Source organism: Acipenser ruthenus, chromosome 35 (assembly GCF_902713425.1).
Source record: "Acipenser ruthenus chromosome 35, fAciRut3.2 maternal haplotype, whole genome shotgun sequence".
NCBI lineage: Eukaryota > Metazoa > Chordata > Actinopteri > Acipenseriformes > Acipenseridae > Acipenser > Acipenser ruthenus.
Genome location: NC_081223.1, coordinates 6,425,634 through 6,442,905, shown reverse-complemented (window position 1 = coordinate 6,442,905; position 17,272 = coordinate 6,425,634). Strand labels below are relative to the sequence as shown.

The following is a 17,272-nucleotide window of genomic DNA, read 5'->3' as shown; positions in this document are numbered from 1 at the left end:
AATCAATATCAGGGTCTGCTGTTGTGTATTATAAAGAGATTTCAGACATGCTCAATCCATATCAATATCTGCTGCTGTGTATTATAAATAGATTTCAGACATGCTCAATCAATATCAGGGTCTGCTGCTGTGTATTATAAAGAGATTTCAGACATGCTCAATCAATATCAGGGTCTGCTGCTGTGTATTAAAGAGATTTCAGACATGCTCCATCCATATCAGGGTCTGCTGCTGTGTATTATAAAGAGATTTCAGACATGCTCAATCCATATCAATATCTGCTGCTGTGTATTATAAAGAGATTTCAGACATGCTCAATCAATATCAGTATCTGCTGCTGTGTATTATAAAGAGATTTCATACATGCTCAATCAATATCAGGGTCTGCTGCTGTGTATTATAAAGAGATTTCAGACATGCTCAATCAATATCAGGGTCTGCTGCTGTGTATTATAAAGAGATTTTAGACATGCTCAATCCATATCAGTATCTGCTGCTGTGTATTATAAAGAGATTTCAGACATGCTCAATCAATATCAGGGTCTGCTGCTGTGTATTATAAAGAGATTTCAGACATGCTCAATCAATATCGGTCTGCTGCTGTGTATTATAAAGAGATTTCAGACATGCTCAATCAATATCCAGGTCTGCTGCTGTGTATTATAAAGAGATTTCAGACATGCTTAATCAATATCCGGGTCTGCTGCTGTGTATTTTAAAGAGATTTCAGACATGCTCAATCCATATCAGTATCTGCTGCTGTGTATTATAAAGAGATTTCAGACATGCTTAATCAATTTCATCGATTTCAGATGTCGCAATCAATATCTGGAGCAGCAGTGTGGAGTAGTGGTCAGGGGGGCTCTGTACTCTTGACCGGAGGCTCTTGTATGGGTTCAGTCCCAGGTGGGGACACACACACTGCTGCTGTACCCTTGAGCAAGCAGGTACTTTACCTAGATTGCTCCATTAAAAAATCCAACTGTATAAATGGGTAATTGTATGTAAATAATAATATCACAATTGTAAGTCACCCTGGATACGGGTGTCTGCTAAGAAATAAAATATCAGAGTCTGCTAAACAGTAGAATGTATGCTGTGCCATAGGAGTCTCAGTAAAACTGCTGTGCCATAGGAGTTTCATTGAAACTGCTGTGCCACAGGAGTCTCATTGAAACTACTGTGCCATAGGAGTCTCATTGAAACTGCTGTGCCATAGGGAGTCTCATTGAAACTGCTGTGCAATAGGGAGTCTTATTGAAACTGGCATAGTCTTTTTTTACTGAAGTTTATGCCATAGGGCTTCATCAGCAGGTTACAAGCTGACAAGCTAATTATTAAGTTGTATACCCTCTGTGTGTGTGTGTGTGTTCGTGTCTCAGTGAGTGTGTGTGTGTTTCCCTGTGTGTACGCGTGTTCATGTCTCTCTGTGTGTCAGTGTGCGTATTTCTCTGTGCATGAGTCACTGTGTGCGTGTTTCAGAATGTGCACCTGTGTCTCTGCGTCTCTGTGTTTGCGTGTCTATGATGTAAATCAATCATTTTGGTTTTCAAACAGCTTGCAGGGCAATAGTGAATCACTCAAATTGTGAATGAATGTGTAAATAAATAAATTAAACAAACTACTGAGAGAGTGGGAGGGAGAGGGAGGGAGGAAAAGGAAGTGAGAGAAAGAACAGCAAGAGGGAGAGCGAGAACGAGTGACTCGTTTGGAAGTGTAAAGGGATGAACTAATGAATGAATCAACAAATTAATCACTGGAATTCTGTAGACTAAAAGATAAATAGAAGTTTATAACCGTTTGTCTGAGGGATGCTGTGACAGGAAATGACCGAGGTTGAGACTCAGAGACATTTTCAACGTTCAAAAATAACGTTTTTAATAAACAAAAATACAAAATAAACCGACACAAGGGCCAAACAAAAAGGTTTTAAACATAAAATAAACACAAAACAAAAAAAGCAAAATTTACAAAAATAAAGGTTTCCAGGCTGGGCGTTGCCTTCACTGGATTCAAAAACAAACAAACAGAAAAACAGCACACACAAAACAGTCTTGTTTCTTCTCCTTCTAGAACACTCCCCCTAGCCAGGGCCTCTCCCCTGGCTTTTATCCCCTGTGGCTGGAGCCCAATTAATCAATAATTGCTGATTATTCAATTAGGGCTCCAGCCACATTCTCACATGTTTTCCTGGCACGGAGGAATTTAACCCCCTCCCTGCCAGTCCCAACCACGTTCATAAAGACGGGGCAGTCCCCCGTCGCAGATGCCTTTTCAAGCAGTCACCCCCTTAAATGTTAACATCAAAGCATATCAAAGTTTAGTTTCTTTTTCTTTTGGAATCGTCAATTATTTTTACCCCGTGATTTCTCCCCAATTTGGAATGCCCAATTGTTTTTAAGACAGCCCCTGTCTCACTGCTTCTACAACCCCCCACACCACCCCACCTCCACACCTCCCCTCCCCCCCCCCCCCACCCCCGCAGTGATGCCTCCTCGGCTGGGAGAGGCTGGAGACAGACAAGCGCACTCAAGCTTTAGTCCTCTGAAACAACACCGTACTTCAAGCTGTCAAGTCAAGCTGTCCACTTTCTTCTTTCTTTGTTTTTTTGTTTCTTTCTTTCACACTGCAAGCCCAGTGTAACACAGCCGGCTCACAGGCAGGCAGGCAGGCAGGCAGGCGGGCGTCTGGCCACCCACAGGAGTCACTGGTGTGCGGTGAGACCGTGATTACCCAGCTGACTTGAGCCCCCCTGCCTGGGTGGCACTCTGCTAATTGTGCACTGTCCCTGGGAGCCCCTTGGAAATCCTCTAGGAATCCCCTAGGTACCTCCTAGGAGCTCCTGGCCACAGCTGGCGATGGCATAGGCCCTGATTTGAAACAGTGCATTCTGCACTCCAGGGTGTGCCTTTACAGGATGCACCACTCGGGAGTCCCCTATTATTGTTAAAGATAATAAAATATTATAATCAGATTTGTAGGTCAACAGATCCACCATAAATAAAGCGGCTTCTTGTTCCTGATGAAGTCATTTCCACCGTGCTGCTGATGTGCTGCTGTGTGAGAGTGCTAATCTGGAGTGAAATGTGTTCAGGCTTTCACACACGCACATTGAGAGAGACACACACATTGAGAGACACACATACGCACACTGGAGCACACACACACATTGAGAGAGACACACACTGAGACACACACACATTGAGAGACATACACTCACTGGAACACACACACATTGCAAGAGTAACACACTGAGACACACACACACATTGAGAGAGAAACACACTGAGACACACATTGAGAGAGAAAAACACTGAGACACACACACACATTGAGAGAGAAACACACTGAGACACACATTGAGAGAGAGACACACACACACATTGAGAGAGACACACACCGAGACACACACACACACAATGAGACACACACACACATTGAAATAGACACACACACACATTGAGAGAGACACACACACACATTGAGAGAGACACACACTGAGACACACACACTGAAGCACACACACACACACACATTGAGATAGAAACACACCGAGACACAGACACACATTGAGAGACATACACACACACACACACACACACACATTGACAGTGTTCTCCTCTATTCATTGTCTTCCCTGAATTATAGAAGGCGTTCCTGTTTTTCCGAGTATTCGGGTTCCTCTATAAATGTCACCAAAGTTTCCGAGCCTCTCTCTGAGTGACTGTTCGCCCAGTCAGTTCTGTTATGTGCTGAGAATATTATATCATTGGGTCACTCGGGGTCAGGGGTCACTCTTAGAGAGATCTATGACAGACAACTGAATAAATGTTCATTGAGACATGACTTCAAATCTGTCTGTATATTGGTTTATCTGCCTTTCTGTCTTGTCTGTCATTCTGTTTATCTATCAGTCTATCTCTCTCCCCTCCCTTCTCCTCTCTCACACTCTCTCCTCTCTCTCCCCACTCAGGCTCGGTGTCTGTCTGGCTGTTGCTCTGGCTGGCAGTCTGCTCTCCTAGCCCTGCCTATTCCTGCCCCAGGCTGTGAGTCTGTTACCCCTCCCCGATGATGGTCAGCTGCCAGTCTCAGAACTTCTCGGCGGTGCCGGCCGGCATTCCCTACGACAGCCAGAGAGTATTCCTCCAAAACAACCGCATCACAGAGCTGCGGGCGCAGTCCTTCAGCTTCGTCTTGCCCTGTTCACACTTCACAATTATTTGTAACCCCCTTTTCTCCCCCAATTTATAAATTGTTTTTAAGACTATGTCTGCCTCACCACTGCTGCTGCTGCTGCTGCGATCTCCCCCGCAGTGACTCCTTCTCGGCTGGGAGAGGCTGGAGATAGACAAACGCACTCAAGCTTTTGTCCTCCGAAACAACAACTTGCAAGCCCACACAATAATCTAAATGTAATTCAATTCCAGTACTTATTTTGTTCATATATGTAGTTTTTTACAGAGTTTTTTAAACATACATATATAATTACAGGAAGGTAGGATGTCGGAGACAAATAGAAAATGTATGGGGGGGTCCCTCTTTTAAGAGACACTATTTGACTGTCCCTTGAGTGCAGGTCTCTTAATACAGGTTTGACTGTAACTCGAAATTGAGCTTGAAAATGATCTTCCTCTCCCTCCCCCACCTCTCTCTCTCCCTCTCATCAGGTCCTGTGGCTCTACTCCAACAACATCAGCACCATCAAACCCGATTCCTTCAGCGACATGCGAGATCTGGAGGAGCTGGACCTGGGGGATAACCCCTCCCTGCGCACCCTCCATCCTGACTCCTTCCGGGGGCTGGACAAGCTGCAGAGCCTGCACATATACCGCTGCCAGCTGGGGACCCTGCCCGGAAACATCTTCAAAAAACTCTACAGCCTGCAGTTCCTTTACCTGCAGGACAACCTGCTGCAACACATCCAGGTGAGAGAGAGAGAGAGAGAGAGAGAGAGAGAGAGAGAGAGAGAGAGAGAGAGAGAGAGAGAGAGAGAGAGAGAGAGAGAGAGAGAGAGAGAGAGAGAGAGAGAGAGAGAGAGAGAGAGAGAGAGAGAGAGAGAGAGAGAGAAACCTCCTATCTAATACAGTGCGCCTCCAACCCTGCTCCTGGAGCCCCCCCCATCCCCCCCCCATCCTATCTAATACAGTGTGTCTCCAACCCTGCTCCTGGAGAGCCCCCCATCCTATCTAATACAGTCTGTCTCAATCCTGCTCCTGAAGAGCCCCCCATCCTATCTAATACAGTGTGTCTCCAACCCTGCTCCTGGAGCCCCCCCCCAATCCTATCTAATATAGAGTGTCTCCAACCCTGCTCCTGGATAGCCCCCTCTATCCTATCTAATACAGTGTGTCTCAATCCTGCTCCTGGATAGCCCCCTCTACCTATCTAATACAGTCTGTCTCAACCCTGCTCCTGGGGGGGAAGGGGTGACAGGAGGCAGATACATACAGGAGAGCTATAACACAAATAATTTTAATTTCATAATTTAACATACAACTTTTTGGTAGTACTGAATTTTCATGTGCCAAATATCAATCTCTGTCCCTCCCCTTCCCCCTCCCTCTCTCTCCCCCTCTCAGGACAATCTCTTCTCAGACCTGGTGAATCTCACTCACCTCTTCCTCCACGGCAACCAAATCCGAGTCCTGTCTGAAAATGTCTTCAGAGGGCTGGTCAACCTGGACAGGCTCCTCCTCCACGAGAACCGAGTGCGACAGGTCAACCACAAAGCCTTCATTGACCTGGGTCACCTCACCTCCCTCTTCCTCTTCAACAACGCCCTAACAGACCTCCCTGCTTCGGCCCTCTCCGATCTCTCGTCCCTGCAGTTCCTCAGACTCAACGGAAACCCCTGGAGCTGCTCCTGCCAGGCCCGCCCTCTTTGGGAATGGTTCCGTCAGGTCTGGATCTCCAGCTCCGAGCTCCTCTGCGCCGGTCCCGAGGAGAGGAAAGGTCTAGATTTGAGGTTCTTGAGAGAAATCGATTTCGCTCCCTGCCCCATGATGCCTTACTATCCGAGAGCCCGCGTCACTTACACCTTCAGCACCAGAAAGAGATGGTGGTTCCCCAAATCGGGCAAGGCAAGCGGTGGGAATTCGGACAAATCTAAAGGCTTGGATGGAAAGAAAGGACAACAGCAAGACAACAGTTACATCAGTCCAGATAAAAGTCAAACCAAAAGTTACGAAGCTGAGTCCACATTGACAAAAGTTAAAGAGCAAGACTACTGGGAGAAATATGAAAACGAAGACTCCACTATTCGTTGTTACAAGTTGGATTGTTTGAAAGAAGCAAACGGGAAATCCAGAGGCGTTTGTCCAGATGCGTCCCTCTTTCTCCTCTCTCTCTCCCTCACTCTCACCCTTCACTTTCTTTTTCCTGAAACCATGTGAAGAGCATTTGTGAATTTCCCCTTAAAGTCTATATTGAAAAGATATTACGATTCAATCACTGCTCTGCAGTGTTGAGTTTCCTATAGACCAGCTCTGCTCTGAAACTGCTGTGCGATAATGAGTCTTATTGAAACTACTGTGCGATAATGAGTCTTATTAAAACTGCTGTGCGATAATGAGTCTTATTGAAACTGCTGTGTGATAGGGAGTCTCATTGAAACTGCTGTGTGATAGGGAGTCTTACTGAAACTGCTGTGCAATAGGGAGTCTCATTGAAACTGCTGTGCATTAGGGAGTCTTATTGAAACTGCTGTGCAATAGGGAGTCTTATTGAAACTGCTGTGCAATAGGGAGTCTTATTGAAACTGCTGTGCAATAGGGAGTCTCATTGAAACTGCTGTGCAATAGGGAGTCTCATTAAAACAGCTGTGCAAAAGGGAGTCTTATTGAAACTGCTGTGTGATAGGGAGTCTTATTGAAACTGCTGTGCGATAGGGAGTCTTATTGAAACTGCTGTGTGATAGGGAGTCTTATTGAAACTGCTGTGCGATAGGGAGTCTCATTAAAACTGCTGTGTAATAGGGAGTCTTATTGAAACTGCTGTGCAATAAGGAGTCTTATTGAAACTGCTGTGCAATAGGGAGTCACATTGAAACTGCTGTGCAATAGGGAGTCACATTGAAACTGCTGTGCGATAGGGAGTCTTATTGAAACTGCTGTGCAATAGGGAGTCTTATTGAAACTGCTGTGTGATAGGGAGTCTCATTGAAACTGCTGTGCAATAGGGAGTCTTATTGAAACTGCTGTGCAATAGGGAGTCACATTGAAACTGCTGTGCGATAGGGAGTCTTATTGAAACTGCTGTGCAATAGGGAGTCTTATTGAAACTGCTGTGCAATAGGGAGTCTTATTGAAACTGCTGTGAAATAGGGAGTCTCATTGAAAGCGTTTGAGAGAGACCCAGGGAAAGCACTGTTTTAAAAGGAACTAATCGAAAAATTTATATAAAAAAATGAAATTTTGTCTTTCCTATAGACCTGCTCTGTGCAGCTCTGCAGTGTTGAGTTTCCTACAGACCTGCTCTGTGCATCTCTACAGCGTTGAGTTTCCTATAGACCTGCTCTGTACAGCTCTGCAGTGTTGATCTCTCTTTCCTTTTAACCTGCTCTGTGCAGCTCTGCAGTGTTGAGTTTCCTATAGACCTGCTCTGTGCAGCTCTGCAGTGTTGCGTTTCCTATAGACCTGCTCTGTGCAGCTCTGCAGTGTTGAGTTTCCTATAGACCTGCTCTGTGCAGCTCTGCAGTGTTGAGTTTCCTATAGACCTGCTCTGTGCAGCTCTGCAGTGTTGAGTTTCCTATAGACCTGCTCTGTGCAGCTCTGCAGTGTTGAGTTTCCTATAGACCTGCTCTGTGCAGCTCTGCAGTGTTGAGTTTCCTATAGACCTGCGTTACTGTGTTACTTTGTACTTTTTTTTTAAAGGTGTTGGATTGACTGAATTTGTGTAATTTTAGGAATTTGTTTATAAAGTTGTGTATTGATTTTTTCATTTATGTATTTATTTGTTTATTTTGTTCATTCATTTTCATAAGTGTTAGATCTCAGGAATTTAAGATTTACAACATTTTATGGATTTTAAAAACAGCAGTCCAGTCTAATCTAACAGCACGGTACTGTACTGGTGATCTGAGAGCCAGCTAATTCAATACAGTCCAGTCTAATCTAACAGCACAGTACTGTACTGGAGATATGAGAGCCAGCTAATGCAATACAGTCCAGTCTAATCTAACAGCACAGTACTGTACTGGAGATATGAGAGCCAGCTAATGCAATACAGTCCAGTTTATTCTAACAGCACGGTACTGTACTGGTGATCTGAGTGCCAGCTAATTCAATACAGTCCAGTCTAATCTAACAGCACGGTACTGTACTGGAGATATGAGAGCCAGCTAATGCAATACAGTCCAGTCTAATCTAACAGCACGGTACTGTACTGTACTGGACATTTTGGTAGGGAATGTGTTCACATGCGACAATTGACAAGCTCTTACCAAGATGGCAGCCCAACAACAAACAGAAAAAAAAAACGAAAAAATATTTTAACTTTTGTCATTCTTTTAACAAAAAAAAAAAAAAAAACATTCCGTGTTGTATTGTGTTGTATTTTTATGTATTTTTGTAAAAAAAAACATGTTGAATAAATGCTTTATTTAAAAAAAAAACCTAAAAAAAACACCTTTTGTGTTTCCTCTTTTCAAGCAAAATCCAATGGGACTTTATTTGATTTCATGCCAAACACACATACATCAAATATATTTCTGTCAATAAAAACATAATTTTTAAAGGTTATTAAATTAGTTTTATCTTTTCTTAATGAATGTCTTTTAAATTTGTAAAATTATAACCCATTAAAATAGAACAAATCGACAGAAATTAATGCATTTGTCGCTCGTTACCCTTTTTCATTTTTTTATTATTATAAAGTCCAGCCACTGTAAAATATCAGAAATTATCTTGATCGCTAAAACCCAGCCCATCACAGATGCATCATGGGAACAAAGAACAGTCGTTTGAAATTGAATACGAATATATTCAATATTTGACCAAAAAAGAGACGATATGGCAGGAAGACAAGTAAGAGAATAATCTTTTTTTATTGTATTTTCTTAATTAAACAGAAAATAGGAAACTTTTTTTTTTCTCAGCGTCTTTTCTGTGTTTTCAACGTGTTGTGTTGTCAGGTTACCATACACACTTAACTCGCTCAGTCAAAAATAGATTTTTTGAAGCTTAACTATTTAATTTTTTTGTTGTAATATTTAAAAAAATCTCCCAATTTGGAATATCCAATTGTTTTGTTTATGGCGCTGCTGCAACTTCCCGTATCGACTCGGCAGAACGAAGACTCATCATGCGCATCCTCTGAAACAAACGCCGTCAGCCACCCTCCTCTTGTCACACTGCAACAGCAAAGACAACCGCACCTGGCTGTAGCGGTGTTGGAGGAAACGCAGTTCCGCCCACAACTCGCAGGCAACCGGTCGCCACAGGAGTTGCTGGAGCTTGTTGAGACAATGATTACCAAGCTGACCTAAGACAACCCAACCCGGGTAGCAGTCGGCCAACTGTGCGCCGCCCCCTCGGAGATGGCATAGTCTGGATTGGAACCAGCGATCTCCAGGCTATAGGGCACACGCTGCATTTCAGATGAAGCGCCTCAGCTGGATGCGCCATTCTCCCCCCAACAATTCAGCAATTCAGTAGGCTACATTTGACAAGTTCAGGTAATCAATGCAGTGTTTTTCACTAGTTTTCTGTTAGGTTCTCATCTGTTTTCTTTCTCAGTATTAGCCGTGATTTCCTGGAAAATGTGACAGTGGCGACCTGCAAGTTTGGTCCATCCATAATTAAATACTCTACTGCAGTTACTACTTGCTCTTAAATATAACTCTATTTAATGTATTGCAGCTGCTCTTATTTAAACTGCCTTTACATTGATTTCCGCATTCCATTTTGCACTTGTTATTCGTCCGATTTGATCTCCATTCTGCTTCCAAGCTGATGGCTGGGAAGCCTATTGTTTCTGTTAGGATTAATATTATAGACTAACTTTTTTGTAACAACTGTTCCTCTGGAAACTACCACACTCTCTCCCTCCTCCTCAGCTAAGATTCGGAGTCACCCTGGACCCCTGCCTCTCTTATTCCCAGCACATCTCCACTCTGGCACGCACTTGACAATTCTTCCTGAGCAACATCCGAAGAATCCGACCCTTCCTCACCAACTATGCTTCCCAGCTCCTGGTCCAGGCCCTGGTACTCTCCTGCCTAGACTACTGTAACTCCCTCCTGGCTGGCCTCCCTGCGTCCGCCACCCGTCCGCTCCAGCTCATCCAGAACTCTGCTGCCTGCCTGGTGTTCTCTCTGCCTCGCTTCGCCCACGCTAGTCCACTACTCCAATCGCTCCACTGGCTCCCGATCACCACTCGCATCCAGTTCAAGACTCTTGTACTAGCCTACAGATGCCTTGACCAGACTGCACCCAGCTACCTCCAGACCCTCATCTCTCCCTACACCCCCACTCGACCTCTCCGCTCCGCCTGCACTAGAAGACTAGCTCTACCACCGCTACGCTCCCCTGCCTCCAAAGCCCGCTCCTTCTTCACCCTTGCTCCGCAGTGGTGGAATGACCTTCCTACAGATGTCAGGACTGCCCAGTCCCTGACCACATTCCGGCGCCTCCTTAAGTCTCACCTCTTCAAAGAGCACCTGTAGAACTCCTCTGTTTGTATCCTGGGACACTATCACCCTTCATGTAAATGTGCTTTATTTTGCTCTTATCAGCCCCTATTTTACTGCATTTAATCCTGTACCTCAGAATACTGTAATCTGCCAAGTTTTTAACCTGTAGTACTTTGTATTTACTCACATCCTGATGTAACTATCACTATTTAATCATATACTGATGTAACTGTCACTATTACCTGCTGTATTATTGAATTGTGGTTTGTCAAACTTGTACTTTACTTGAACAAAAGTTATTGTATTTCTTGCTCTTATTGTATTACTTGTATTGTAACGCTTGAAATGTTTTTGCTTACGATTGTAAGTCGCCCTGGATAAGGGCGTCTGCTAAGAAATAAATAATAATAATAATAATAATAATAGTAACACTCTGCTGTGTTTAAAGAAGAAAAGCCATGGCCCGTACGGGGATCGAACCCGCGACCTTGGCGTTATTAGCACCACGCGCTAACCAACTGAGCTAACCGGCCACACACTCAAAGCTTGTTACTAGAAGCCGAGGAAAATAAGTCCTGCGGACATTATGATTGTTCTACTAAGATGTTCTCATGTTAAACTCAACAATAACACATTCAAAGTATCGGAAAGGCATAATTAGAGGCCTCGTCATAATGAGGCAGTTTAACAGTGTGAAGGATGTGGTGAGGTGCAGGCTTGCGGTGACTTTCTCTCATTTAACGACCTTGTGATTCGAATACTAACAAGAAAAACAAATCAAATTACAAAGCATTCGGTGGACGTTTTAAGAAATAAATGAACAAAAAGGTTTGTCAGAAGTGGGATTCGAAACCACGCCTCCAGAGAGACTGCGACCTGAACGCAGCGCCTTAGACCGCTCGGCCATCCTGACTGACACCGTCGACTTTGCCCAACACTGCAGTACACTGCTGAACCTCCAATGTCTGACGCTGCAGTAAATCACCTGGTGTGTGCGTGAACTTATTCTTTTTCTGTTTATATTAAGGAGGGCGACCTGTTTCGTCGCATTCTATATGGGATCACAAGGACACTCCTCTTACAGAAAGAAAATATACGGCAAACAGAGCGATCGCTTCACGGTTAGAAACAAATCAGAACAGTCTGTTAGCAAATTAACTTCATGAAAAAACCACACAGGCATTACATAAATGTTACAGATATGTTTCGTAGACAAAAAAGTTGTAACATAAATGAGTACATTTGTAAACAATCCGCCAGTAACAGACATTGTCTCACATTATCTCTAGTTTCAAACGCATTATCACAGGCGGCACAATTACGACATGGAAAAAATCCAGTATATTTGTCCAGTACACCGAGATCTCTCGAACGTTTCAACGAGTCAGCCCTTAATAAACACTGTCCGTGTTCATTTCTGTGTATATGACATTGTCTATACACAATACCTGTCATGTAAGCCTATTGGTATCAAACCGATCACAATTAATGTGATCCGTGTTTTCAGTCAGATTGATAGTTTTAATCAATCGTCGAAAAAGCAGCAGTGCTTTGCAACTGTAGTTCGTCTTGCGTACCTTTAGGCAAGATACCCACTCAGAACGTGTCCGCTTCCTCCAGCCCCCTAAGGAACACTGGAGGGGTAATCAATAACAGCGAGCAGTTGGCCAAAAACAACACTCACTGTCTCCTTCACACTCAAAAGCGAACACTCTCACTCTTCCTCGTGGATAGCGAGTCCAAACACTTTAAAAACGCATTTCGCTAGCAAATCGCTATAGAAATGATCCCTGAAAGTATTGTTTTATGGGCAAGTGGCCGACCGTCTCCCTCCAACTCTGAGTGGCACCGGTAGCTGTGCCGCTGACAAATTAACAGGAGCTTTCATATAATGCAATTGCTGTTGCCCAGTGAGGTGTTACAACAACATTTCAAACTCATTCCAGACTGCAGGCGGTTAAAAGCTTAATTGGGTTCAAGTTTCTCGTATGATTTAAAATGTAGGAGCCAGTTGCCTCATTTGCATTGTCTGCCTTCCTCCTTTGCACTGTGGTCTATCAAATTTGTGCTTAAAATCTGAATACGATTCCCAGTTGAATCGTGTATATTTGGTTTCCATTTTAGCGATATACATACACACTGTTCTGTCGAGCTCCCAGGGTGTTATCCAATAAAACACCATAATCGGTTAGCACGTTCGGCTGTTAATCGAAAGGTTGGTGTTTCAAGCCCACGCAGGGATGATGCTTTTTGCATTTCTTAATCGCATTAGAAAATTGCACTATAATACGTTTTTATTTCCTCCAATTACACTGAAGAAAAAATGTGCTGTTTTTTTTTTAATTCAAAAAATTAATTTAAAAAAAAACCCCTAGTCGTGCTGTTTGCAAAAACCCCGGTATCGAAGCAGGAACCGTTACAGTCTAACGCTCGCCCAACTGAGCTATTTCAGCTGGACGCGATTTTTCTATCGAGACAGCATTCTTTTCGTCAATCGCCTTTTTGTCAAGCCAGTAAACCTGCATGTAATGAGAAACGTTCAACAGTTCGGAAACACCACAATAGAATCCAATGCCTTTGCAAATGCGTTTCCAAACTGTTAGTTTTTCTCCCAAATGTGGTTTCTCAAAAAATGGTTAATGCCTACTTTTTAGTATTATTATTACTTTTTCTAGAATAAGACCAAAAGGCAAACATCCAGGAAATAGTTAAACACTGCTACAGCGCCTGAACTGTCTCAACAAACGTTTAGCTCTAAAACGTGTACATTAAAAATCTATTAACATCTTTAACACAATCATCTGTTTTCCAATAGCGGTTAATCCACATGGTGATCAATAAAGTGAATGCTGGCTTTGTTCACATATTGGCATGATGTTTTCACGATTCACGCATATTCTGAACAAGCACACTAGAATATGGTAATGAAAGGACAGGAAAATAACTGCTTTATTGGCTCTGGTCTTGTAGCGTCACCTTGATTACTGTCCGTAAGAAACTGGCATTAATCAGAAACCTAATTATGTAAGGTTCCCAATGCGCAAATACGCAGCATATTTAAACTTCTTCACAATCTTAAATCTTCCCACATGAATGTCAAATACGTACTGACAAGTACGGCCCTTTCCCAGTGTAACACTCTGCTGTGTTTGAACACCAACGATGGCTTGGATATGATGTATTAAACCACGATACTATTGTTCCCTCTTTCTTTAGTACTACCAACTTTGTTTATCGTGTCAGCCCTTGTGGCCTAATGGATAAGGCACTGGCCTTCTATGCCAGGGATTGTGGGTGCGAGTCAAATCTGTGGTGTGATTTTGTTATAGGAGGCTGTGTGGTCCAGTGGTTAAAGATAAAGGGCTTGTAACCAGGAGGTCCCCCGATACATATCCCACCTCCGCCACTGACTCATTGTGTGACCCTGAGCAAGTCACTTAACTTTCTTGTGCTCCGTTTTTCAGGTGAGATGTAAATGTAAGTGACTCTACAGCTGATGCATAGTTCACACACCCTAGTCTCTGTAAGTCGCCATGTATAATAAAAACGAACATAATTATGGTATGTTTTATTAGCATGTGATATTTTGTAGATCTTGTTATCTGCTAAGTCCGCTCACGCTAGCCAGAACGTGCTCGAGTGCTCTGGCAACAGCCGTGAAGCAAGTCAATTCTTCAGTTGAAATAAATAACTACTTTGTTTTTGTGGATGGGGGTGTTTTTTGAAAAGATCAGTTAAATAGCTACGTATTTTGAAATAAAGATATATTCATTATTATGAACGTTAACAAAAATTATATTGTATTTACATTTCCCACGTGTGCTTGCCTTGTACAAAGCTGACAGTTTCAACAAAGGCATTTGACTTCGGTTCATTAGTTAGCCTATACTGCCATCTACAGCATTACTGCGGGTTTCGTTTACTTCTTTTGGATATTTTCACAGATAATTGAGCGAGCATGTAGTCGTGGCCGAGTGTTTAAGGCGATGGACTTGAAATCCATTGGGGTTTCCCCGCGCAGGTTCGAATCCTGCCGACTACGTAAGCTTTGTTTTTAATTGATTGTATGTGTTCATTGTTAATACATGTTTAAAGCTCAGGAAGTCTGAAATATTACTGGTTGTACTTCATATCGCTTCGGTTAATTTTGTTAAAGATTGTTCATTTTGGCACCATTACAAATGCTGTGGTTTCTTTAAAAAAGAAAAGCCATGGCCCGTACGGGGATCGAACCCGCGACCTTGGCGTTATTAGCACCACGCTCTAACCAACTGAGCTAACCGGCCACACACTCAAAGCTTGTTACTAGAAGCCGAGGAAAATAAGTCCTGCGGACATTATGATTGTTCTACTAAGATGTTCTCATGTTAAACTCAACAATAACACATTCAAAGTATCGGAAAGGCATAATTAGAGGCCTCGTCATAATGAGGCAGTTTAACAGTGTGAAGGATGTGGTGAGGTGCAGGCTTGCGGTGACTTTCTCTCATTTAACGACCTTGTGATTTGAATACTAACAAGAAAAACAAATCAAATTACCAAGCATTCAGTGGACGTTTTAAGAAATAAATGAACAATAAAGATTTGTCAGAAGTGGGATTCGAACCCACGCCTCCAGAGAGACTGCGACCTGAACGCAGCGCCTTAGACCGCTCGGCCATCCTGACTGACACCGTCGACTTTGCCCAACACTGCAGTACACTGCTGAACCTCCAATGTCTGACGCTGCAGTAAATCACCTGGTGTGTGCGTGAACTTATTCTTTTTCTGTTTATATTAAGGAGGGCGACCTGTTTCGTCGCATTGTATATGGGATCACAAGGACACTCCTCTACAGAAAGAAAATATACGGCAAACAGAGCGATCGCTTCACGGTTAGAAACAAATCAGAACAGTCTGTTAGCAAATTAACTTCATGAAAAAAACCACACAGGCATTACATAAATGTTACAGATATGTTTCGTAGACAAAAAAGTTGTAACATAATTGAGTACATTTGTAAACAATCCGCCAGTAACAGACATTGTCTCACATTATCTCTAGTTTCAAACGCATTATCACAGGCGGCACAATTACGACATGGAAAAAATCCAGTATATTTGTCCAGTACACCGAGATCTCTCGAACGTTTCAACGAGTCAGCCCTTAATAAACACTGTCCGTGTTCATTTCTGTGTATATGACATTGTCTATACACAATACCTGTCATGTAAGCCTATTGGTATCAAACCGATCACAATTAATGTGATCCGTGTTTTCAGTCAGATTGATAGTTTTAATCAATCGTCGAAAAAGCAGCAGTGCTTTGCAACTGTAGTTCGTCTTGCGTACCTTTAGGCAAGATACCCACTCAGAACGTGTCCGCTTCCTCCAGCCCCCTAAGGAACACTGGAGGGGTAATCAATAACAGCGAGCAGTTGGCCAAAAACAAAACTCACTGTCTCCTTCACACTCAAAAGCGAACACTCTCACTCTTCCTCGTGGATAGCGAGTCCAAACACTTTATAAACGCATTTCGCTAGCAAATCACTATAGAAATGATCCCTGAAAGTATTGTTTTATGGGCAAGTGGCCGACCGTCTCCCTCCAACTCTGAGTGGCACCGGTAGCTGTGCCGCTGACAAATTAACAGGAGCTTTCATATAATGCAATTGCTGTTGCCCAGTGAGGTGTTACAACAACATTTCAAACTCATTCCAGACTGCAGGCGGTTAAAAGCTTAATTGGGTTCAAGTTTCTCGTATGATTTAAAATGTAGGAGCCAGTTGCCTCATTTGCATTGTCTGCCTTCCTCCTTTGCACTGTGAAGTCTATCAAATTTGTGCTTAAAATCTGAATACGATTCCCAGTTGAATCGTGTATATTTGGTTTCCATTTTAGCAATATACATACACACTGTTCTGTCAAGCTCCCAGGGTGTTATCCAATAAAACACCATAATCGGTTAGCACGTTCGGCTGTTAATCGAAAGGTTGGTGTTTCAAGCCCACGCAGGGATGATGCTTTTTGCATTTCTTAATCGCATTAGAAAATTGCACTATAATACGTTTTTATTTCCTCCAATTACACTGAAGAAAAAATGTGCTGTTTTTTTAATTCAAAAAATTAATTAAAAAAAAAAAAACCCTAGTCGTGCTGTTTGCAAAAACCCAGCATCGAAGCAGAGACAGTTACAGTCTAACTCTGAGCTATTTCAGCTTGACGCGATTTTTCTATCGAGACAGCATTCTTTTCGTCAATCGCCTTTTTGTCAAGCCAATAAACCTGCATGTAATGAGAAACGTTCAACAGTTCGGAAACACCACAATAGAATCCAATGCCTTTGCAAATGCGTTTCCAAACTGTTAGTTTTTCTCCCAAATGCGGTTTCTCAAAAAATGGTTTTGCCTACTTTTTAGTATTATTATTACTTTTTCTAGAGTAAGACCAAAAGGCAAACATCCAGGAAATAGTTAAACACTGCTACAGCGCCTGAACTGTCTCAACAAACGTTTAGCTCTAAAACGTGTACATTAAAAATCTATTAACATCTTTAACACAATCATCTGTTTTCCAATAGCGGTTAATACACATGGTGATCAATAAAGTGAATGCTGGCTTTGTTCACATATTGGCAAGATGTTTTCACGATTCACGCATATT

General features: G+C 42.8%; 1 protein-coding gene and 7 non-coding genes across 8 annotated transcripts; 2 read left to right on the top strand and 6 right to left on the bottom strand.

The window, feature by feature from the left end:
• Nucleotides 1-4,071: 4,071 nt before the first annotated feature.
• On the top strand, nt 4,072-6,392 carry LOC131705158 (reticulon-4 receptor-like 2). Its single transcript, XM_059007406.1, has 3 exons — nt 4,072-4,137; nt 4,668-4,925; nt 5,580-6,392. Exons 1-3 carry the CDS (start codon nt 4,072-4,074, stop codon nt 6,390-6,392), a joined length of 1,137 nt encoding a protein of 378 aa, XP_058863389.1.
• Nucleotides 6,393-11,089: 4,697 nt separating this feature from the next.
• Nucleotides 11,090-11,163, bottom strand: trnai-aau (transfer RNA isoleucine (anticodon AAU)). The gene has a single exon. It is a non-coding gene; the product is annotated as a tRNA-Ile (tRNA).
• A 298-nt stretch (nt 11,164-11,461) lies between these two features.
• On the bottom strand, nt 11,462-11,543 carry trnal-cag (transfer RNA leucine (anticodon CAG)). The gene has a single exon. It is a non-coding gene; the product is annotated as a tRNA-Leu (tRNA).
• A 678-nt stretch (nt 11,544-12,221) lies between these two features.
• LOC131705419 (small nucleolar RNA U3) lies at nt 12,222-12,436 on the bottom strand. Its single transcript, XR_009310376.1, has one exon. It is a non-coding gene; the product is annotated as a small nucleolar RNA U3 (small nucleolar RNA).
• A 2,154-nt stretch (nt 12,437-14,590) lies between these two features.
• Nucleotides 14,591-14,672, top strand: trnas-uga (transfer RNA serine (anticodon UGA)). The gene has a single exon. It is a non-coding gene; the product is annotated as a tRNA-Ser (tRNA).
• A 170-nt stretch (nt 14,673-14,842) lies between these two features.
• trnai-aau (transfer RNA isoleucine (anticodon AAU)) lies at nt 14,843-14,916 on the bottom strand. Its single transcript has one exon. It is a non-coding gene; the product is annotated as a tRNA-Ile (tRNA).
• A 299-nt stretch (nt 14,917-15,215) lies between these two features.
• trnal-cag (transfer RNA leucine (anticodon CAG)) lies at nt 15,216-15,297 on the bottom strand. The gene has a single exon. It is a non-coding gene; the product is annotated as a tRNA-Leu (tRNA).
• Nucleotides 15,298-15,975: 678 nt separating this feature from the next.
• Nucleotides 15,976-16,190, bottom strand: LOC131705373 (small nucleolar RNA U3). The gene has a single exon (XR_009310329.1). It is a non-coding gene; the product is annotated as a small nucleolar RNA U3 (small nucleolar RNA).
• Between the last annotated feature and the right edge of the window lie 1,082 nt (nt 16,191-17,272).

What these genes read in the sequence shown, in the direction of transcription:
- LOC131705158 (XM_059007406.1), top strand. Translation starts at nt 4,072, where the DNA reads ATGGTCAGCTGCCAGTCTCAGAACTTCTCGGCGGTGCCGGCCGGCATT. An exon ending in TTCCCTACGACAGCCAGAGA is followed by an intron (nt 4,138 to 4,667) that starts GTATTCCTCCAA and finishes CCCTCTCATCAG; the next exon opens with GTCCTGTGGCTCTACTCCAA. An exon ending in ACCTGCTGCAACACATCCAG is followed by an intron (nt 4,926 to 5,579) that starts GTGAGAGAGAGA and finishes TCCCCCTCTCAG; the next exon opens with GACAATCTCTTCTCAGACCT.